General features: G+C 35.3%; 1 protein-coding gene across 3 annotated transcripts in view; it reads right to left on the bottom strand.

Annotated features, from left to right (window-relative positions):
- Positions 1-24,931, bottom strand: part of DMD (dystrophin) — a 566,297-nt gene that overhangs the window by 340,570 nt on the left and 200,796 nt on the right. For all 3 annotated transcript variants that reach the window (XM_054003170.1, XM_054003155.1, XM_054003164.1), the window contains one exon: positions 20,101-20,265. In XM_054003170.1, coding sequence (XP_053859145.1) covers positions 20,101-20,265 — 165 coding nt within the window. The remainder of the gene's footprint in view (positions 1-20,100; positions 20,266-24,931) is intronic.

Below are 24,931 nucleotides of genomic sequence, written 5' to 3'. Positions count from 1 at the left end.
GGTGAAAATCTGCTGTTCTTTTTGCTGCAATAAACCTGCTGAAATCTATGCTCTTTTAAGTCCCAAAAAGGGGCCATTTTGCTCATATGTTTAAACTCAACATATAAAGTATGTCTACACTGCTCCCTGAAACTTTACTTACAAAACTTTATGGACAACCACTAAAAATAAAGTCTTAGTAAATTCAATGTTATCTTTAATTTTCCTTTTCAAATACTATTGGTCAACAACAAATGAAGTGAATCAAACCTTGCAATTATATTCGAATGCAATGATTTCTTGCAATGATATTTGAAACATGTTTCAATTACATTTTTTTAATTATGCATTTCAATGTTAATGAAATATAACTGCAAGGATTCATGGAGAATGAGCACTGAAAAGCAATGCACAGCAAAATTGGGATATTGAGGTGGGTGAGAGTTTATTAACCTTTTGATAAAACCTTCATTAAAGTCTTATTTTCTTTCTGTTTCAATACTATGCTAACTTTTTACTTCCCTACTCAGCATGTAAAGAAAAAAAATAATCAAGGAGTGTTAATGAAGAGGTAATTTTCTCCCTATCTTAATGAAAGCTAGGCATTTTAATAATTGTTATTTAGTTTTTGTTTCATTGTTTGTTTTGGGATTTTTTGGTTTTTTTTCCTCACACTAAGCTATCTGCAGTATTTGGCCAATATTTCCTCTTGTATTATTCTACCTGTTTCAAATACTCATCATCTTTTATGATAGCATCAGTTACCATAACAAATTCTGCAGCAGGAAAACCACATTACAACTCCCTATGGAGTCCCAGAATACCAAGAACACTGTGGATGTGCCTATGCTGAGGGTTTAACCTGTGGCATGAATGTGCCTTTGAGGTAGATTTCTCAATCCTCCACCCTCACTAGACTTTGTTTTTCACCATGGACTAGTCTAGGAGCACAGACACCATTTTCTTTCAGGCTGTAACCAGTGTGGAAGGTGTAAGTAATGTAGTGAGTTGTTAAATCACTGATTCCTTCTGCTCTACAATTTCCTGGAGTTACATGAACTAATCTTATGTAGTCTGATCGTTCAAATTCAGTGACCTTTACCTAAACCAAAATGCATTGTGCAAGCCTATCCAATACAGCATGATGCTTCCTCTGAGATGATATGTAGCAATAAGAATAGAGGTAAGAGTACAGGGGAAAAAGAGGTTCTCAGTATCTTGGCATTCATTTGGACACTGCTGAAATTAACAGATATCTTATCTGTCAGAGCAGCAAATACTTTAACAGGTAGCTTATCTGTCAGAGCAGGAAAGACTTTGATTGTTGCCTACTAATCCCAACATCAATTTAAAACATAACAGAATTACTTTAAATAAGTGCACATCTGACACGAAATTGCTGTAGTAACTCTTTGCCCAGTTCTTTGCTTGATGGGATAGCCCCTTGACAAATCCTTCCCAGTGAACAAGTTTCCAACAGTTTCACAACCATTTGCTAGGTGACACCCTATTAATAGGGTTGACAGGCAAGAGAGTAGTTACAGGATTCTGCTCCATCATTTAATCCCCTAAGAGAAGAAAATGGTAATGACCACAATATAGCCTCTGATGGTTTGTACACAAAAAAGATCACAGTTATTATCTAGGCTGTGCAGGATCCAGGAGAAGACCCTATTCTCAGAGCAGAGCCTGACCTCTAATCTTCATCACACAGGACAGGCTACTGCTAAAGCTAGTAGGAATTGTAGATGCTCATTTCCATCAGTTTTTAGAGAATACCAAAGACATATTTGTTTTAAAGTCCTGATCAAGTTCTCGCACTCACTTTGCTGTGGGAGGATGCAGAGCTGTCTCTGGGAGACAGAACTGACTGCTGGAATTGCACAATTTATGAACTGCCTGGGAAAGCAATCACAGTGCTGCTTCTGGGCTGGGTGATGAATATGCTAATTCAACTTTTCACACATATGGCAAATTAAAATACATCATCACTGGAAACTGCTGTTTCTCAAACATGTATAAACAAGAATCAGAGGCTACCTTTTATCCATGAGGCACTATCTATGAGTTTTCAGTGGTGTTAAAGTAGTGCATCCAAACTGATGAAAGCCTGCTGCTGAATAGGCCTCACTGGCTTCTGCATTTACAACAACATGCCAATTCAACCTGCTGAACAAAGTTACAGGCTGAAAAAGTGGCAAGGACTTGTCTACAGCCCCACCTGGACTATGAAAAGTCTATTGATATAGCTCAGAACTCCAAAAATTCATATTGCCTAGCTGAAACCAATATATTGACTAAACCTCTGGTGTGTATGCCAATGGAAGATAAAATTTCATGGCTTGGCATATGTTATTTGGATGGAATGATGGTTATGGTTATGATGGAAACTATCCTAGCAGACACAGGCAGGCTGTTTGACATATGCTGCACATATGTTAGGAGGCCCAGTCAACTATGGCGTTGGTCTATATTAAGAATCACAAGCACTGATTCACCTCTTTGGTAACACTGGTAACATTTTTGGGATCAATTTCCCCATGAGCTTACATCCTTTCGACATATTCTGCTGGGACAGAAGGAGAAGTTCAGGGTAATTAAACCTGTGTCTTCACAGTGAAACACAATGCAAAAATGGAATCTTAATTACAGCCTTCATATAAAAAAATACAACTTTGAAATGAGTATAGTGAGTTGTTTCAAAACCTCTTATTGTTTCAAGTTGTTTCATGACCATTTTTAGCAAGACAGTACTTTAAATGAAAATTAAAGAAGAGAATTTATTCCCAGGAAAAGAGAAGCACTAAGCAATTTCCCTTTACTTATAAAGACAAGGCAGTGATGTGTAGCAAGCAAATATAATAAATCTAAAATCTAAAACTATTTGCTTTTAATTTCAAACAAACTTTTATGAAATAACCAGATAAAAATCTTCACATATATTATTTTGATAATAGAAAACTACATTTTAAATATGTTTTTCATGCAATTTAGATGTAGAAGAGCGTAACTTGTAATGAGAATTCTTAGAGGTGGATCTTCTTATTCATGCACATAGAATCATTAAGGTTAGAAAAGACCTCTATGATCAAGTCCAACCTTTTGATGCCAAAAGATTTTTAGCTTTTTCATTTATTTGTAGCTTTGTAGATTTTTAATATATAGTTTTAGATTTTCTAGAACTTTTTTTCCATTTTTCATACTTTAGAAGAATAGATAACTCTTTCTAACACATTATGTTACACTCTTGAAATTCTGTTTAGTCTTAAGGTCAAGAAAAGAATTTATAAGCAGGACACCTTGTTTTGCACCAGCATTTGAGGGACAAAAGAAGAACCCACTGGAGACACTCCAAGGTGCCCAAGAGTGGTTCACCAGGGAAACTGTTGTCCTATTGGGTATACCTGATAGATAGACTTATTAATTAACCTTAAAAAAATTGTAGACATCCTATATTGCTTGCCTGAATAGCTGTATTTGTGCACCTGAAAGCTTTCAGTAAAGAACTGCTTTTTATATTAGCACTTTAACATTGTTTGGAAGAGCTTTTCTTCTGATTACAGGCAGCACTTGGACCAAACACCACCACTTTAGCTAAACCATAGCATGGAGTGCTTGGAACTTGAACATCTTGAACACTTCCAGGAATGGTGACACCACCACTTCCCCAGGCAGCATATTCACCCCTGATCATCCTTTTGGTGCAAAAATTCTTCCTGATGTCCAAACTGAACCACCTTTGGTTCATCCTGAGACCATTTTCTCTTGTCCTGTTGCTGGTTGCTGGGAGAAGAGACAGACCCTCACATGGCTGCAACCTCCTTTCAGGTAGTTTGAGAGATCAAACTGAGCCTCCTTTTCTCCAGGCTAAACCACTGCAGCTCCCTCAGCTGCTCCTCATCAGACCTGTGCTCCAGACCCTTCCCCAGCTCTGCTGCCCTTCTCTGGACTCACTCCAGCCCCTCAATGCCTTTCTTATAGCGAGGTGCCCAAAACTGCACACAGGATTGGAGGTGTGGTCTCATCAGTGCCGAGCACAGGGGGACAATCGCTGTCCTGGTCCTGCTGCCACACTATTGCTGATCCAGGCCAGGTGCCATTGGCCTTCTTGGCCCCCTGGGCACACCTGGCTCATGTCCAGCTGCTGTTGACCAGCACTCCCAGGTCCTTTTCCTCCAGGCACATTTCCAGCCCCTCTTCCCCCAGCCTTTAGCTGTGCCTGGGGTTGTTGTGACCCAAGGGCAGGACCTGGCACTTGGCCTTGTTGAGACTCTGGCCTCAGCCCATTGCTCCAGCATGTCCAGGTCCCTCTGCTAAACCTTCCTGCCCTCCAGAAGATCAACACTCCTGCAAACTGCAAACATTTCCCCCTTTTAGACAAGTGAATTCCATCTTTCTCCAATAGGGCTGGTGCTGTATAAACCACCCCATGTTCAAAAAAGCCAATGACAACAATTTTTAAGACATGTATTGAAGAGGTGCGCTCTCCTGGAGCTTTCAGAATTTTTCCCTGCTACCAAAGGGATTGAGGAAAACCACCTCAGCTCTTGTCCCTTCAACCAGTCATCCCAGTGCCCTGAAGTCCTTTTTGATTGCTCTAGAACTTCTTGTCACTGCTGACCTGGACAACCAGAAGTGGGTAATAATCAGGGTCCAGGGAGTGTCTTAATCATGTCTCTTATATGGACCCCAGGGAGGCAAAACACTTCTCTGTGGGATGGATCCAGTTTGTATACAGGGCCCTCAACTCCCCTTGGAAGGAGTCACCTACAACACTATCCTTCTTTATTAACAGCTGTAAATGTGAAATTCCAGCAAACATTCACACCTATCTTTCAAGTTACTATTCCCACACATTAAGGGAAAAGTTATAAATAAGTGGTGAGGTTCAGAGTGCCTAATTTTTTCCTCCCATGGTAAAAAAAAAAAAAAAAGAAAAAAAAAAAAGGGCAGTAGATAGATAACATGACTATATTCCCATTTTCAAGAAATCTGATTTTAAAAAAGTGACCTCCTTTGACTCAGCTCTGCATTTTTCCATTCATGGTACAGGATAACAAGCTAAACCGTGACAAAGAATGGTCAGAGAAGACTTAATTAAAATACATAAAAATTCAGCTACACCACAATAAGCATCAGATCTTGATGGCAGGTAAGACAGTACAGTCAACAGCATTCTTGGGAGTCACTTTAGATATTTATACAATATTATTAGAATACAACTAAGATGTGCTATAAGCAGTTCTGTAGCCATCTTGAGTTGGAACTTAATCAACTGGGGGGAAAATGCAGTTGCCAGTATTTAAACTTCCTGAATAAAGATCTAAATCAATTTAGATAAAATTCAACAAAAGGTAAGCTCTTACCACTGTTCTTTTTAGTTAACAGATGAAAAGGTTTGATAACTTTCTGAATATTTTAGTTATCTCTATATAGAAATAAAATTCTCTGTGAACATCTGAATTACAGAATTTAAATATGCCTTCCTGTCTTAGGGATTTATGAGAAATAGTACAAAATAACCCCCTGAAGTAATTCAATTTAAAGACCATTCCATTAGTGGCCTAGGTCAAAGTAGTGTAAAATTAGATTATCACTAAAATTATTCTGTAACTAGTGGACAAAGTTTTATGCACCTGCTTCTAAAAATGCCATTTTAATGATTAAATAAAATAATATTTTTTTCCCCATTACATTAACTGACTGATCTTCTAAATGTGTGAGAATAAAATTTGATCCCAAGCCCATGTTAGAAGCTATCTTAATGTGGAAAAGAATATTGTGAAATATATTCAGCTTTTTAGAGTAAAGTATGCAAACAAAAGACACCTGGTTTTAATGAGATTCTGGAAAATTGTTACAACTATAATTCTTGACCTATGTGGAAAAGTTTTGAAATATTTTGGGGAGAGAACAATCCTTACACAGAAAAGACCACTACATGAAGGACCTCTTTCTTCTAAAAGTGCAATTTTAGAGTTCATAACCACTTTGCAAACCTACAAGTGAAACCTTTGTGCAGTTTATAACATATGCCGACATAATGTCTGTTCCCTCCAATGTGCCTTATTCCTAGTACTGGAAAAGGGAAGGGAAGGAAAGAAAATAACAAGGGAATCCTCCACAAAGAAATGGAACTAAGAAGGTCCCAAAATTTAAGCCATGCAAAGTGCCTGAAATTGCAAACCCTACCATTCTGCAGAGCGAAACATTTTATCCAAAGCATGTTTTCCTGTTGGCTATCAGGAATTTGTGAACTTCTTCTGTACTTCTAGAGGAGATGAAATATAGTAATTTTTCCTCACACAGAGAAATCACTATCTATCCATTGCAGCTGTCTATCCTGAAAAGGAAATTTCCTGGAGCTACTGAAGATAGATGAAATTATTAGCTGTAGAGACATGACCTGCAGATACAGGATATGAAAAGAATTTAGCTATGGTGGTCATATACCGATAAAGCACAGTTAATCATCCAGTTGGACTGCAAAAAGGTGCAGTCAGAATTCTTTGAGATTGGATGTGATTCAGAATATTTTCTTTTGAGACTGGACAGGACAGGATGAAATAGCTGCTCTTGTTCCACCTGCAGATCCTCTGCAGATCCTCTCTTATTTACAGTGCATACTAAAAAAGAGATAATTACAAACCCAAGAGAACTGACAGAGAAAAAGGAAATTTCGCAGAAAAACAAAATGAGAAATTCATGCAAGAAAATAAGGGAAGTCACAATAATTTTACTAGCTCTCTCTTAGTATTCTGTGTTCTTAGGTGCTAACAAATAGCAGCTTTGGAGGAAGAAAAATTATTTAGATGAACACAGTAGCAGATATGGGGTACACCACAAGCACTGGCAAGTGAAATTTGGTGATAATTATAAAAATATTGAGCCATGAAATTTCTTCTTGCACACAGAAAAGAGAAATCAGAATTTATTCTCTCTTATTTCAGAAATAATGAAGTTTTATTCAATAAAATGATTTAAAAATAATTTAACTTGTGAGGGAAGAATTTACATATTTATTTATTTTACCATCAAATTCTTAGTTGGTTATTATTCTCTTTCTTAGTCAGGGCTTAGCTGCAACTTTTCATTCTCTTTTCAAGTTTAGTAAAATAATCATTTTCAGAGGAGTTTCTGGCTACAAAAAGGAACTAGGAAAGAAATCAAAATCAAAATCTGTTACTGGTCTAGCACTGGTTTGTTGATTGTAACATGTTTTTAGATATGCCCATCTTCTAGTATTAGTCTTTCATAAATCATTTGAAAAGAATGTGCATGAGGATGTATTTCTACCATTTATCTTCCAACAGTTTCACTGGAAGGAATGGCAGAGACTGCTCCAGTACATTACTTCAACAGCAGAAGCGGAGGTAAGTTTCAGTAAAGAGAATTTATAGTATTATTTATAGTATTATATTTATTATTATAGTGTGGAAAGAATGCTGGTTCATTTTCAACTGACTGGTTTGCAAATGAAAATGGAGAAGTTATATCCACACTCCAAGTGATAGCACTTTTTGTTTTAATTTCCATAAATAAGTATGTTCTCAGAAGTTGATCTTTTTAGAATCACAACGATTGATTTCATCTGGAAAAAAGAAAATTCTTATTAGAAAGAATGCAAAGAACTAGTAAGCAAATGCTATTCAGCTGGGCCTAGGCTTACATGGATGTATTGGGCATAGCTGAGATGAACCTAACTTTCCTCACAGCAGCCTGCATGGCACTATGTTTTGCATTTACAATGAAAACAGTGTTGATAACACAGGCATCTTTTAGCTGTTGCTGAGTAGCGCTGACACAAACCCAAGGCCTTCTGTGTTTCTCATGCTGCTCTACCAGCAAACAGGCTGGAGGTGCACAACAAACTGGGAGGGGACACAGTGGCTACAGCTGACCCTGACTGACCAAAGGGATATCCCAGACCATATAACCTAAAGCTTAGCAATAAATGCTGTGGGGAAGGATGAAAGGGAGACATCTGGAGTAAAAGAACTTGTCTTTCCAAGTAACTGTTTCTTGTGAATGAGCCCAGCTTTCCTGGCAATAGTTGAACACCTGCCTGCCCTTGGGAACTGGTGAAGGATTTCCTTCATTGCTTTGCTTGCATGGGCAGGTTTATTTTACCTGTTAAACTGTTTTTATCTCAACCCCCCCTCAGTCTTCTCATCTTTGCTCTTATGGTTCTTTTACCCATCCCACTGGGAAGGTAGGGATGGGAGAGGGGCAGGTGGTGAGCAAGCAGCTGTGTGGGGCTGGGCTGCCTGCCATCATTAACCCACAACAATGTTTTAGAAAGTATTCCCACCTGACCTGCCAAGAGTCTTGAAATGCAAATTTTTTCCAGTGAAAAGCACTGACTCTCTTAACAAGAGCATCTCACAAGAGTTAAGATTTACACCACTATACCCAGTGTCAAAGCTGCCTTTTCTTGGAAGTTTAGCACAAAATCTGCAACAGGACTGAGTGATTTTCACACTATGACTTTAGTGTGAGAAAGAACTAAGATCACTTTAGGCATAAATTTTTATTTTAACTTAAATCAGCAAGTAAAAAATAAACCAATTTTTGCTCAAATATCATCCAAAATAATATCAGCCAAATCAAACATTCAAATATCTATCAGGTACGAAAACTTTGTATCGTTTTCAATGTACAAAAAACTATGAAGACATACATTGCCTATTTCTAACATTTATTACGTAGCAATCAATTCAAAGCAAATGGAGCCAAAGATAATAGGACCTGGGCAGCTGTAAGTGTTCATTTGAATGAGCTCCTCTTCAGATTTCAGTATTTTAAATTGTTTGTGATCAGTAGAGAAAAAAAAAATAATCTTACAAAATAAGAGTTACTGTTTCATAAATAATATGCTATTATCAAGAATATATCCAAGGCTTTTCAAGAACTGTGTTTTGAAGAGATAGAATGTTTTCTGTTAAGAATAGAATATATGAAAAAGATAGTGAGAATGTTAGAAAAGCTGTGTTTTGTTGAATAGGAGAGGAAATTTCCTATCTTAGAAAACATAATTACACTGAAGCAAGCTACAGTATTGGTATTAACTTCACTAGAGCCTAGGTAAACTGCCCTGTCATTTCTCTAAGTTTGCTTTTGTATTTATTTGTTTGCTTATATTAAGAACACTTTGAAGAGTACCTGAGCTGTTATCGGTAGTACAAGGAGGAAGCCAAAAACCAAAGCTGAGGTACTAGCTCACTAACTTCTAACCAACTCACCTACACTTCTAAAAAGCTTATGCTTTTAACAATGAAATCACATCTTGATTTATCTTTCATTATTTCCAATAAAAACAGTACTACTACGCATTAAATACTTGATCACCTTTCAGAAATCTTTCCCTTCCTGAGATGCCGGGACACAGTGTTTGCAATCCATCCTTATGGCTGCAAAGTCTGTTATACATTAAATTTAAAAGCATTACTCATTGGGAAAGTTTTGCCATATTTTCAAAAGCCACCTGCAGCTAATATTGTTTAATATTCTTGCAATTTGAATAGATTTCTTCAGAAGATATTTGGACACACTGTTGAAATGCTCAAAGCTCACAAGCAGAGCACGGATTGGGTTGCTCCTCAAAGTCCCATAAGAAAATTTCAGGGAAGAGCCATAACTGATTTAGGCACAGAATATCAAGATATAGGTAGTTTAAATTCCATCATCAGAAGTTTTCCCAGTTCAGCCTTTTGCCAAATCAGGCCTCAGAGATAGATCTCTGAGGTACATATTTCTAATGTGCTCTTATAGACAAATTACACTACCTCTTATTGTATTCAAAACTATTCCTTTAAAAGTATGTTAGCAAAATGAAAAGGTAAAAGAATCAGTGAAGTGTAAAAATCTGACTTATCTGGGCCTAGATTGTCAAGAAAAAACTGACAAATGATGACTGATGGATGAAGAATACAGCAATGTCCATTTGGCATTTTCATTCTCTCCTGTAATTTTCTTTTATTTATCTAGAATTAGGTTTGCTACTCCTCAGCCTTGCTCTTCTATTCTAACTTAAGCTTGTCAAGTATATAATGAAGTGATTGACAAGAGTTGACAGCCTTCTTATTGTCACTCAAAGTCATCAAGGACAAAATTCAAATACATGTTAGTTTTTAAAAATAAAGAGTCATTAATTTTTTGTTAAGGATGGTCAGTTTTTATCTGCGAAAAATAAACTCATTATACTATTTAAAATATATGACAAGTGACCACCACAGAAAATAAACAGATATAAATCCACTCAGAAAGTATGAAGCAGTACAAGCAGAAATCAAGGCTGTATATGCCTTGGAAAAGGACTCAACTGTAGAGGAGCAGAGGAGGAGTGAGTGATGACCCAGAGGTAAGGAAGGAGTAAAGGGAAAAGATTGGGAAACTGAATAAGCAGGGAGAAAGGACCATTGAGGTTGCAAGAGGATTTGGAGTCAAAGGTGGCTGGAAAATATAAAGTGGTTTGTTATATTGTCTGGAGAAGATGATTTGAAAGGGTCAGCAGGGTGTTCAGTGAGCTAGCAGTAGAAACATGAATTTCTGCATTCTGCCAACTCACTTCCTATCCAGAAGTGTCATTTCTCTATCCATTCCTTAAATAGGACTTGCATTTCTGTCCATCTTTTCCATGTCCTCATCATCTATAATAAATCTATCACAATCACTCTGGAAAACTGCTTTCCAGGGGAAATAGCAGTGCTGAAGTAAAGACCAGAAAGAATTCCCAGAAGTGCAGCTTTAACCTTTTCCTATGGTTAGAAGGAGGGATGATGACTCCTAAGGCTTTCAACAGGTAGGAGGAGGAGGAGCAAGCAGTACTGCCTCCCTCCTCTCCCCATATCCTTGAACATGAGGGATGAGGTTGTCTCTTCAGGTTGGAATAGAGTAGCTTCAGCTCCTCTTTTAACTGCGGGGAAACTGGAATTAAGCTAAGCATCTCAGGCCATTTGGTCCTTGAAAGAGTAAATCATTGCAGTGGCAAAGAATTTGTGAAAGTATTAAATGTAAATGCATACAATAGTAATATGCATATTATTAAAATAAAGTCCAGAAATGCACAAGAAAAAAGCCTAAACACTGTTTACTTGATGTCTGCCTTTACTACAGTGCGCAGCTTGTTCAAACAGACAGAGAGGAATATGGAATAAGGTTTGGTAAATATCTGTATTTTAATTTCCTCATAAGAAGTTTCATGTGTACTTTTCCCACTTGCTGCCACTGACCAAAAAAAAAAAAAAAAAAAAAAAGGAAAAAAGAGAAGAAAAATAAAGAAGTCAGAGGAAAAAAAATAAATATTATTTCTACCATCAAAAAGTATTGATTTTAAGAATATAATAGGTAACTAAGAAGGTGAAATGACATTTAAAATATAAAATATATAGAATAAGGAATTCATCCTTTGTTTTCTGGACTACACTAGTCAAACCTCAAAATTAAAGTACATCAATCCTTGGCAAGATTAGAGTACATTCGAGGACTATTTTAAACACTAAAAAATTACTGTTCAATTTCTTCTACAGCACTTTTTTCCTTTCAAAATTTTGTATTTGAAGTAGGAATTCACTAAATAAAATCTCACTGCCTCAGAAACTTAGAATGTTTTAGATGGAAAAAAAAATTGAAAATGTTATTAAATGAAGATTGCTATCAGTAATAAAAGATATCAGAGGTACTAGATACTTCTTTTCTAGGTTAACTAAGGTGTTTCTGGACTTCACGACTGGAGAGCAAGAGAAAACAACAAGTTTTATTATGTTAATTGAGCAAGGCTGAAGAAATATGTGAATTTAAATTTTTCAGAAGACTTTGACTGTTTGACTTTATAAAAACACTGACCCTTGGATTTCAAACACTAAATAACAAAGTAAACATTCCACAGTAACAGCTGAAATTTATGAGCAACTAAAACCATATAAGCATTAGCCTATTTGTGAGCTTTTCTTAGCTTACTAGACAACATACCTTTCATTCTTTACATATTTGGGTTTCTGAAATTATTTTTGGCTAATAGTATCTTGTTGACTACATCACAACACAATAAAACAACTTTACTATATACATATTACAAAGAAGTTGGATTTTTTTAGGCTGTAAAAAAGCTTTTAACTCCCACTTAAGGTATTTTTCTAAAGCCTTAGCACACCACAAATGTTACATGGACTACATTTAAAAAGTGCAATCTGACTGTAACAGATTGCAAAATGTTAATTTTATCTTAGTCACAGTTGCAGTAGGTTTACTTCTGGTATGTCTTATTCAGTCATTTTGATTTTTATATACTTAAGAAAACCCTATTATTCTCACTCTGTTCTTTGAAATACAGCATGAATTTAACCATGCTTTGAAGCTTTCTAGGGTTCTTCCTGTAAGCAAGACATCTGGGAATCTCTAATCAAAACTCTCAGTGACTTGGAGTCCTGTCATACGCAGAATTGGGATTGACCAGGACTATCAGGAAATAAATATTTAGAGGAAAAAAAAAACTGGGATAAATCAAGAAAAAAAAGTTGGTTAGATTTTCTGAAGGTATTTTCTTATGCTATCAACTAGAGCAGCATCACTTCCAAGAGTCCCCTTTTTTTTTTCTTGCAATTGAAGTAAACAAATCTCAACAGAACTGTCAGTAGGATGATATAAAGGTCAGTACTTGCACAACTTCCTTGAGCCATAACTTTGGAGCTCCACAGATTGTTGATGCCATAGGCAAAGCTGTTTCAAAGTGTAAAGTATAGGTCTATATCCACATGTTCAGAATAATGTATCCCTAAAAGGTTTAACTATATTAAATCTGGATGACTGCATCAGAATAAACAGATTTCAAAGTGCTCATGTATGTCCTTAAATGTTCCATTAAGGAGACAATGAAGAAGCGACTATAACTTCCATTATAGTAACATTTGCCACTTACTTAGACTCTGATTATCTGACTTAGCAAAAAAAAGCTTGTGATTAAAGATAACCATATTATTTTCAGGACCAAAAAAATAATTGCTTTGACCACTACAATAATTGTTTTTTGAACTAATACTAATTAGATACTCCAAATTTGCTTTCTTGTCTGAATTAGAACAACTGTACTGATGGTAAACAAACAAGTTTTAGGAAAGAAATTAATTACTGTCTATTAATACAGTATTGGACCTCTCTCTAGTTTGGCAAACAAAGCAGTGGCAGAAAGATGGAGTTAAATAAACTCAGCTGAAGAAAAATGTGCAGGTTTTTAACTCAACCATTGAAGTAATTTACCAGGAGATGTGGATGACTGTTCATATGTGGAAATTAGAAACCAGTCTTGGCTGGTTTGGCTTCATCTGGGATTTTTTAATTATTATTTTTGAGAGAGGTGTATTACAGTTCAAGCAGAAAATAAGCCAGAAAAAGGAAAGGATGACTTTATAAAGTAGGTCCGTTCAAAGTCAGCTGCAGCGTTGCCATACCGCATGCAAAAGTTGTAACTGTTTCTGTATAAATGTTTCATATAATATCTTAATAGCCCAGAAATATTTGTGGGGCTCTTTTTAATATTAATATTTTTCACAAAAAGAAGAATACTTGGCAAAATATTTGTCAGTGATATCTAGTTTAAAAGGGAAGGTGGAGACCATCCTATTAAAAGTTCGTGGATGTCCACATTTCAGTAATTGCTACACAGTTTTCTCTGCTGTTAAATCTACTATCTCCTGCTGTTAGATGGCTATCCCACACATTTCTAGCCCAAAATACTGCTGAAGTACCCTGGGAAATGTATATCAAAATACTATGAAATTGCCATAGACTTGAAAGAAGCAAGGTTATCCTTTTAGAGCCCAAGAAGCAAGGAAAAATTGGAGATAGTGCTGTTAGGGTCAAGAATCAGGCAGATCTGAAAATGCTAAATAAAACTTCCTCATGTCAAAATTCCTTCACTGACAGACTGTATTTCATATCACCCATGTTATCCTGCAGGGCCTTAGCTTTACACTGAGGGGATATGGTTGCATTAAAAGTCAAAAAGCAGCCATCACTTCCTAGGACTCTTAGAATAAAGATGTAGCAATACAACCAGCAAAACCATGGTATTTGAATGTGCAGGAGTTAGAAAATGCACATCTTTAGCTGTGGATTTTTTACTGAGAGAGGAAGAAAAATAAAGTTGATCAACATAAATTGAAAGCAGGACCAGGAAAATCAAGGCATTACATAGTCAATAGTATTGAGAGAAGTTACCGATTGAAAAAAAAGTACCAGCACGTAAAAAACAATCACATAGTAAGAGCTGAGCTTCAGGATGTCATTTGTGAAAGGTTCTCCTGCCATGGCTGCATCCACTGACTGTGGCTGTAACACCCACAGCTTAGACACCAATGCTGGCAGAAGCTGTATCGTAAACAGAGCTGTTCTGTTAAATACTCCAACATTTTCCCATGCTGTAATGTAAACAATTGTTGTACTATTTCCTTGGCACCATTTTGTAAAATTGGAAATTCATGATGATACCATTGAAGTTGGTGAAGTATGAATACTAAATCATGCAAAATAGCTATCAGAATGAGGGTAAACCCAGGTCAAAGAACAAACCCAGACAGAGTCATACTGTCAAGCTTGGGAAACCAGAGTTGTAAAAGACACAATATGAAATATATCCTACATGCATGAGAAGCTGGTACACTGCAAACTTGGAAGTGCTCCAGTGCTCTCAAGTAGCAGAGGAATCAAGACTTTCTTAGATATGTAGATTTCATGCCTTCCCCATGCATATAGATGAGTATTTCACAGGTGTAGACTACATATTATGCTATTATTGGAAATGATCACGTCAAAGTGATCACGTCAATGTGATCATCATAAAAAAATATTCAACACAAAGAACAAAGATCTATCCTAATACTTTACATCTGTAGCCTGAAAATTTAATGTTGATTTATTTGGATAAATTTCTTTAATAAGTTTCTTTGGATAAGTTTCTTAAATTAAAACATATATATATATATATACATATATATATATATATATGTATATATATATATATTTGACAGTTTATAGAAGAAAACTGTAATTAAGGATGAAAATAATGAGTGAAGCAAACACTGGTACAGAGGCTTTCTAGATCCTGAGAATGAAGAATCCTTTCTCTACTCTTACTCAATACACACATTTCTTATATAGTGAGAAATGAGTGTGATTTTTGACACCATTGCAAAAATTTGTCATGCTTGACTGAGGATGAGGGTCCTAATTGTGGCACTACAGCCTCTAAATTCTGGCCAAGAAAATTACGAAGACAAATCATAATGGCATAAAATATATTAGGGTTTATTGAGCCATACTGTAATTCTTTGAACTAAGTGTAGAATTATGATAGCAGAATGAGCTGAAAGAAAAAAAAAAAAATCAGCAGGAAATGTATTTTATAGTAAATGCTGTTGCAAAATACATTATGCTTTCTGGAACTGAATATCTAAAAAAATTTGTTTGTACAATTTAATAATGTTCACATTTTTCTTAACATTTTTTGCTGCTTTTTAAACGGACATTTGTACATACTTTAGAAGCTAAGATGTTGCCCAAAACCTCAAATGACAGAACGTTCCAGGGATTGTAGGACTATGAAGTCACCTGGTATGTACCTTGGTCACCACAAGGTCTTACTCCATATGGGTGACCAAGGAGCATGCTGGACTTGTCCAATCTCTTTATGTCTGCATCTTCTATTTGTCTGTTTTCTAACTGCATTACTGTGAAGGAGGAAAGAACCTGTCCCTCCATGTATGTTTTTTACTAAACTTAGGATTCAAGTGTAGGAAACACCAGGTATTAAACATCTGGAACCATGAACTGTTTAGCCAATGATCATTAATTCCTTAGGTTGCAAGAGTCTTTAAATAGTGAAAAGTTTTAAATTTACTTGGGGCCCCCACCATTGAATGCCCATGGTGAAGGAAGACCAACAGGACACTGTTGGATGCATAGGTGGTGTCTATCTTCTGCTTAACCTCTGTCTCTCTTTTCCTCTCACTCTCTCTCTCCCTCCCCTCTCTTTTCTATTTCATTCTATCTCTCTACCTCACATTTTACAGTTAAATAAAATCTGTATTTTTGACTTCAGCATATGATCATGTTTGCACCTCAGTTTGCGTAGAGACATCTCTCAATAATTGGATCTTAACAACTCTTATTTTTGTATAACTAATTTTCATCTTTCCCTGATTTTGTATGTGGTGACAGAAGTAATGAACTAAAAAGGGAGAGGGCATATGCTCAAGTTATTCAGCCTAACTACCCACACCATTAAATTGTGAGCTTTGCTTCCAACATGGGACAAACTGCAAGGTCTGAGGCAATGCCCAGGCATGGTCGAGGATTAGCACCAGCCACAGATGCAGCAACAGGCACTTTGGATGCAATCATGTTTTTGGGGGAGTTGGGATTGTTGCTGAAAGGATACAAGCTGTGCTTCACCAGTTAACCTCTAGGCCAAGAAATGGTCCTGGGCACTTCATAACTACTAATAGAGATGTAGATTTAAGAGCTGTAGGAAGGATTTTAATTGCTCTACCTGTCGCCAAGCCCAATTATGTATTGTGTCTTCAAAGTCTTATTTTGTCAAGTTCTCTGTAACAACTGTAATAATTTTGCCTTTGGTTGCACCTTTTTTACTCTCATTGAATTACTTTTGTGCCATCATTAAAGGTTAACACTGCTGGAGATTTTATTTAATTATTCTTCTAAGTAAATTGAAGGGACTTCTCATCTCTTCTAAATAAATGATTTTTGCAGGTGGAAAAAAGTTATGAACTTTTAAACTGGTATTATTTCAGAGAAATTGAAAGTTGTAAGTGTGAGCTGTGAAAGTGAAATTCCCAGATATTCTCCTTTATATACTTATCATGCATGTATTATATAGATCAATATTATTTAAAAGGTTAAATCCGATTATCTGATAAGGACCTGCATTTATTATATCCCTTGATTTGTGGAAGAAAAAACAATGATAGTTCTCAGATTATAGCTGCATGTCAGAAGCAAAGGTTGCTATGGTTTTGAGAGAAAAAAATCACAGTATTTTGGAAAATTCATTCAGAATATTGATAATTGGTATTTTAGATGCACTTTACTTTTTTGTATCAATTTTAAATTTCAGCTACCACAAATTTCTGTAATTGAAATTTGCTAAATATAAGTAAAAATGCAAGAAACTTGCTTAAAAATAGACATATTACTTCAAAATCATATTGCTAGCAAGCAAAAGACACCTCAGCAATACATTTAAAATAAACACATATCCACTTCCTCTTTCTCTTCTACCTATCCAACCCCACATGTTCTTATAATTTATTTCAACTTGCTTCTGACATCAGAAAATTTCTAACATTCAATATTTTGTGGCTTTTAGAAATTAATAACTGTACAATAGTTAAAGTTTATACCTACTCATGTTAATTTTGGAACTCTTTTTCTGCAAAAACAAATTAGAAAACAAAAGAGTCAGGAGAGGACTTAATGGCTGGAGAGAAAGGAAAACTTTACCTTGCAGGCTTAGTAAGAGTATGAAGAACATTTACAGAAATTTCATAAAAGACAGTGTCTCAAAAGAAATTAAAATTAATATTTGCAAGCCATTACATCAAATCCTGTCATCAAAATAGTCTGGTTTTACTGAGGACTTACATAAACCTGGTCTTTTTCGCTCCAGCACTGTATTTACAAATGTGATGGCCAGTTTTAAACTTCTGCTTCATAGCTTCCAAGCTTTTAGAATGTCCAAAAAGATTTTTTGTAAAATTTTGTATCCAGTCTCTTTTCTAAGAATATTATCACTATGTTTTTCATTCTACTAGGTGATCGTGTCACTCTTGTTTCTGAGAAAAGGAGTTATGAAATCCTATAGAAGATATTTCAGTGTTCTTTGGATATCGGTGAAGGCATTAAAATGGCTGTAGAATAAATGTTGAATATTTATACAGCATCTGGGAATACCAGAGCAAAAGACACATCCTTTCTATAGGTAGGATACACATCCTTACTTCTTTTAAAGGCACACATTAGCCATAGCAATTTAATTAATTGAAATTGTAATTAGGATAGCAATTTTAAAATACACATAAATATAAACATTTCAACAATGATTTGAGAGGGTATTTATGTCCAGGCTTGACCCAGTGTAGGACAGACAGCATGTTAGCATGGGTCTGAATGTTTGAAGTTGAGTGTAAAATTGAACACTGTCAAGAAGTGCTTTCCTAAATTATATCTACTCATTCTTAATGTGTTTTGTAGTTATTAATGGTCGTACTCTGCTAAATCTTTAAAAAAGGTTCTGAGGAACTGCCTTCAGAGATAATTAATAAAGTGTCTTAAATGTAAATGTTTCTCTCTGTCAAAAGAAACCTACAGTCTGGATAAACCTAATTTAACATCTTAAAGAAGTTAAATCTATATCTTTTAAAAGCAATCCACATAGATAGCATGCATATAAGAAGCAAATACACTTTATATGATTACAGTCCTTATAATGGTAGTAGTCCTTATAATCCTTAAAGTCCTTATAATCATAGCTAAGTTATCTACAACCAAAACGGGCCAGCCTTTACAGGAAAGTGATAGAAATTTATCTGTGAAAGAAATATGGTGGAGTCTTTCACAGAGAGAAAGGGTATTTGAGTTTCTTTGGAGCTCTTCATTGTCCCCCCACCTCTCAGGGCATACATGACTTCTTCCCTCCATTTCAGGACTACAGATTTTTTTTTTTTTCTTCTTGCTCTTTCAACCAATTTCAGAAATATTCTAGTCACATCACCACAAGATGGAAGAGCCAAGCAGAACATTTCACTCACAATAAGTATGGAAAAAAATAGTCCTACAATTTGTAGAAATTTAGCCCTATTTTCATTTTATATAAAATTCAGTGGTGGAATCATTCTAGAAATACAGGAACAAAATAGAAGAATATTTGAAACACCTAAAATTTTTTCTTAAACTACAGGAGATAAGGAGTTAGTTTTCTTGAAACCAAAATTCCATCAGTTATTTAGTATGTATAATGACATTTGCAAAAAGTACACTGATTTTATCCTTTTGAAAGGGAACGAATGCTATTGCTGAACTCATTCTGTCAATTATAGGACTGCAACAGGACTTGAGATTCAGTGTTTTCTAATGCCATTGTATGGCTTAAAAAGTGTTTGGGCATTAAACCAGTTCCTTAGCAGAAACTAAGTTAAAGTAAACTTAATAACATGCTCTGCAAAACCATACATCTTCAGGATTTCTTTTCTTGGAAGACAAGAAAATTTTGAATATTTACATTCTTTTTCATTATCTGCTAAAAATTGCACCATCAAATTAATACAAAACAAAACTCAGTGTCTTTAGTTAAATCTTCCTATGAGAACAAGATGCTGAGCTACTTTAAACTATAACCTCAGAGACTTTGATTATCTATTGTACTTTAAATATTTCCTCAGTTTATTTGAAGACCATTTATGCACAGATAAAAAGCAAGGCCAGAAGATCTAAGTGTACACCCAGCAGGCCAAGTGATTCTGGACAATATTTTTCAGCCTTAATTCTTCTAGCCTCAGTCAACCCATACACAGGCATCTTTTTTATACTTAAATATATATCAAAGATCAGATAACAAATATTTTTCTCACAGTTATTAGATAATCTCCTTTATTGATTCTTGAGTATTATCTGTGCAGTTAAATATCTTTCCTTGCAATATAAGAACTGCATTATGGTCCTAAATGTTCTGATTTTCATATAGTCATAACAGCTTTAATGAAATAGCTTTAACAGTTCAACACTGATATAATGAATTTTAGTTCACTTTATATTAAAATTTGATGCATTGACTTTTGGGGCTATTTTTTCATGTATATAATATGGCAAATATAATAGGTTGTACTTATATATCATCTTGAAACCATTAGTTCTAATTAGCCCTCTTGCTAGAAACCATTCAGCAGAAAATAATAAAAGGTTTCCTAATTCATAGAGCTTTGAACTTCTGGGAACTATTGCTGACTTCTGCCTCAAAGTTACATCATTGATAAACACGATACAGCTGATGCTGCAACTGAAATTTTGACCACTAAGTACTCCAATGCTTTTTTAAAATGGAGGAAAATTTACCTTAATATCAAAGGCTCCTGGCTGACCCACTTTGTTGTAAAGCTCTAGCTGGCTCTTGACAGGTGTTACCCACAATATCACCTGATTTAGTTGTTGATCAAGTTCAACAAAATCCGTTAGCAGAATCTCTATTTCCTTTTGTTTTTCTGGAAGATCTTTGGACACCTGAAAAAATACCAGAAGCCATTGTTTTAGTGAAAAAAAACACAAACAAACTACCAAATAATTGAATGCTACACATAGATACATTTATATAAAATGTTAAAACAAAAATTTTATATACTTGAAGAAGGGAAAGAGAGAGTAGACCCAACAATCAAATTACTATGGCAGGTATCTTAAAATTCAGTTGAAAAACAGTCTGTCCTAAAAAAACCCAGCAAAAAAAACAAAACGCACATACAAAAACCTAAAATAAAATAAAAAAAAAAATTATCAAACCTTAGCATCAGGCTTTCCAGTATTTTTAATATAAAAAAATGTTGTCTCTATATAGTAATTGTTTTAATGCTCAATTTTTAATCAGGAAAAAAAAATGAAAACATGAAATTGATCACTGGAATTATAGCTAACCTTTCTTGACATCTTAAATGTAGATATTTATAAGCATGTGTTTTCCTATAAGGTAAGTTGAGTAAGTTGAGTTGCCAATTGGATCCATAGATGCACAAGCAGATGCACACAGTGAAGAAAAATAATGAAGAAATATATCATCAATTCAGATCAGGCAGCTTAGTTCTCTGATTTACATTCAAAGCAGTCAGATTTTTAACTAAGCACATTCTTCTATGCCAACAATATTAGAAATTAAGAATCAGTGAATGGCACAATTCAAATCCATCTCTGAAGTACTTGGAGTAAATGTAGGAACAGGCTGGCAAAAAATAAGCCAACACAAAGCTCCATGCTGTCCTTCTCAGACTGTCTTCTACAGCTAGAGAGGTGAGGTGTCACAACTCTACACCATGGGCAACATTGCAAACATACACTAGGGGAGAAACCATCTGTACTTTAAAAAAAAAAAAAAAAAAAAAAAAAAAGCAGCAAATATAGGGCATGGGCAGGTACAGAACTACAGTAGTTCATCAGTAATCAGGCAAGAAATATGGTTAGTTTTCCATATCATGAAAAGTAAGGTTTCCTAATGTTCATTTTTAAGCATATTTTTTATCAAAATGGCCCTCTTAAAAGTGGCAAAACATGAGATTTCTGAGACACACAATATAAAATACATTCCCTGTGAAATTAAGCAGCTTTAATGGTAGCACTACTATCATATTGCCTGGCTACAAAAGTATTAGTGCCCTGCACTTCTAATCCCTGAAATTTTTCAGAAGACAATAAACCCAAACTCAGAGTCATGCAAGCAACTAGTGATACTAAAACCAAACCACCAGCTGCTGGGAGAATGCAAGGAACACAACTGTCTCATGACATGTAGGTTTCTTTAAAAATTTGGTGTGAGAATACTGATTTGTAGGTACTAAAATAATCCCTCTACATAATTCCTGCATGTGATTTTTTAGACTGTATGCAAGGGGTATTTGTAATTCAAGAAGCTGATATGCCATATATTACATTGCCTCCATTGTTCATTATAGACACCTCTTAACATCCTATTTAATAAAGAGTGATCCATGAAGCAAATTACTTTTATTATCTTCCTAATCTTTTAAAATATAAGTTAAAAATATGCTTTTCCAGAATGGCGCCAGAAAAGAAAGAAAACAATTAAAAATGTATTCATTTCCCTTATGTGTTAACTCAAAATTTATGCAGACCTTGGCCTAATTTCATACAAGATTGGTTTCATCTTTCTTACAACTTTTGAATGTTAATCTCTAATGTTTACTAGCTTTAATATTAATGTAAATAAGTTCCACAGAAATACAACTGAAAGCAAATAGGCAGTCATAGGCAGATAAAAATCCAAGCTGACTTCTGAAGATCTGAAATTTAAATTAATCTGCTTCCAATCAACATTAATCAAGTATTTTTGGGTGTAATACAGGAGAGAGAAAAAAAATTTGTAGAGGTTTTGGGGAGAGGAAGAGAAAGGGCGAAATAACCAATTATATATTAAGGCATAGTCCATCCAGAACAGGAGAAGGTGAATGATTAAGTTTTGGTGACAGGCTGTATTTCAGCCACTGTTTTTAAAATATTTATTTATCCCATCTATGATGAGAGGTAAATTGTAATCTAAATAAATGCAGCCTCTTCCTACAAATTGTCTCCTGGTCTAAAATAATAGCACAAATATAGGATTATAATATTTTTAATATAAAAATAAATCTATGTATATATGATCAGTTAATTATATATGGTAGTGTCATCTAATTTTACCACAGAGATAAAAAAGAACAGCAGCAAATAAATAAAAAACTTTCCCCACCTCAGGTTAGGGCTAGAGGTAAGCATTTAACAAGGCAATTCCTTGTAAAATCCAAGTAATCTGTCACATACCATTGTGTAAGAATCAGAGCCTTAAATTCTGGTTATCAAGGATTTCATTTGCCACCTCATTGTGGTTTGTTTGGGGCTTTTTGTAAGCTCTGGCATAAAGCCATCAAGCTGGCTAATCAAATTAGAGCCTGATGAGTTTAAGGTAATTACAAGTCTGCCTATCAAGCCAAGGTACTGTTGCAGACCGTCTCCTGGGGGACAGCTTGTTTCCTGAGCTAATTCTGCAGCACACCAGAAGCATAAATTGGAAAACCTCCACGGAGTAATGGGCATGGACATGATGACTGGCTGTTCAGATTTATGGCCTTTCTGTGGCAGAGGAGTACATGTGGAGATGGGGCCCTCCAGAATCTTCCCTGCTGTTTTACTCACAGTCCTTCCAGCTTGTTTTTCACAACTCCAGGAGATGCACCCCTGAGGTGGGATTCCAGTGCTGGTGGGAGCTACAGCAGTCCCACAGCTACTGTTTCTGGGCTTTCTGAATGAGTTGGTAGAAGTTCTTGGATGCCTCCAGGGAAGAATGAGCAGCAGCTAGTGTCCCACTTCAATACTCTCTTTTACATTTTTGCTTTGGGCCCCATCCTCCTTTTATTCACTTGTCTTGGGGTAACTATCCAGTGTTTACTTACTTTCATTCCCTTTGGTATCTTATGTCTTTCCCTCCTATTTAAGGAAGACTGTGAAGTTTTATCAGATGATGGCTGAATTCTTTTCTAAGAGAAACAACCGATAGGAACAGTGGCCATAAGGCAACACCAACAGCAGAGTAAAAACAGGGCAAACATTAAATGCTTTCCCCAGGATCTGCTTAGGACTGACACAGGCCTGATGAAGCAGTGCTACAGACTGGCAAGGGAGACAGGGTGCAAACAAAAACATGAATTGAATAAAAGTTACTTCAGTTGGAACATCTTTCTAAAAATCTGGATTATCCCTTTCAGTACAAATTAAACATTTTCAACTTTGCCTTATTTCACAACAGATCAACATTGACAATACACCTTGGATGGAACCAAAGACGCAAAATGAATTTGCAAATGGAAACACCAAAAGTATGGATTACACTTTCAAAGAAAACAAATCTGAGTTCAACATCAAAGGACAATATAATTTCAATGTTACGTGTCAAAACATTAATCTCAAAGCATGTGATAAATCTAAAATTTTGTACTTTAGTTCAAGTGCTAATTAAGTAAGATTAACTGGAAGCTTAGTGACAGAATAATGCAAAAGATTTAAGCTCTAAATGGTGAAACAGCAGAAGTGCTTAATTTTACCAACTGACACTGGTCTTCACAATATTAAATTTTATTCTAACCTGAAACTATCAGACCATTTTCCTCATATTAAATTTTACTTATTCTAAATTTTGCTCTTTTCATTAAAACACACACACAAAAAAATCCACAAAAAAAAAATTGCCAGCACAATAAAGGTAACATCTCTTAAAACACGAGAATATCTGAAATTTGAATAATTGCATACTTTCAAAACCTAGGTCTTCATCTAAGTATTTTCATTTCTTCTCCTTATGTATTCTAAAATTACTTTCACTGCTTGCTTCTCTTCCATCTTAACCTGATGTCTTGCATAATTTTCCCCCACAAGTCACCTAAACAACACAGTACTATGCTGATTCTATCTCTACCCCAATCTGATTACTTTGGTGCAAAACCTTACCTATGCTCATCTTGGCAACATGAAATGTTTCCCTTGCTCCAATTTTCCACTGCTATTTCTCACTTGAGCTTTAGATAGTTATTTTTTCAGTCTGCACACAGCTGTGTGCACACACTATGGGAAGAATTATAGCTCTGCAGATGGAAAGGAATGATTTTCTTATGATAACAGGTATAAAGGGAGGAAGGATTTTTATAAAGTATGTCACTTGATGAAAAATTATATCCTGTTTGCCCATTCTGTTAAATTCTTATGAATTTCCAGAAAGCAGATTCAATTAAAGCAATATCAATTAAAATAATGGTTGTGGAGCTACAGCTCAATCTTTTAACTCAAGAACAATGCTCAAAATGAAAAAGTTGAAACTAATTAGGTAGAGACAGTAAGTAAGAAATATCAAATATTGGGGAATAGTTTTGCAGAAGTCAGAAATGTTATTGCAAATTAATTAACTTAATGAGTTATATTACTAGTAAGGCTTCATTATAAATAAAAGTAAGGAAAGCCACTGAAATGATTTGTATATATTATATTTCGAGTGACTCATTTCAAACATCATGTCTGTCTCACAAATCAACCTCTTTCCCTGTTTACCTGAAATGACCAAAGAGAAAACAATGCAGTTATTACCCAGCTATTTAAGAATATAGATGAGGACATGCATCTCTCCAACATGTAATTTTTC

This window comes from Vidua macroura, chromosome 2 (assembly GCF_024509145.1).
Source record: "Vidua macroura isolate BioBank_ID:100142 chromosome 2, ASM2450914v1, whole genome shotgun sequence".
Classification (NCBI taxonomy): domain Eukaryota; kingdom Metazoa; phylum Chordata; class Aves; order Passeriformes; family Viduidae; genus Vidua; species Vidua macroura.
This window is presented reverse-complemented; position numbering and strand designations above follow the sequence as displayed.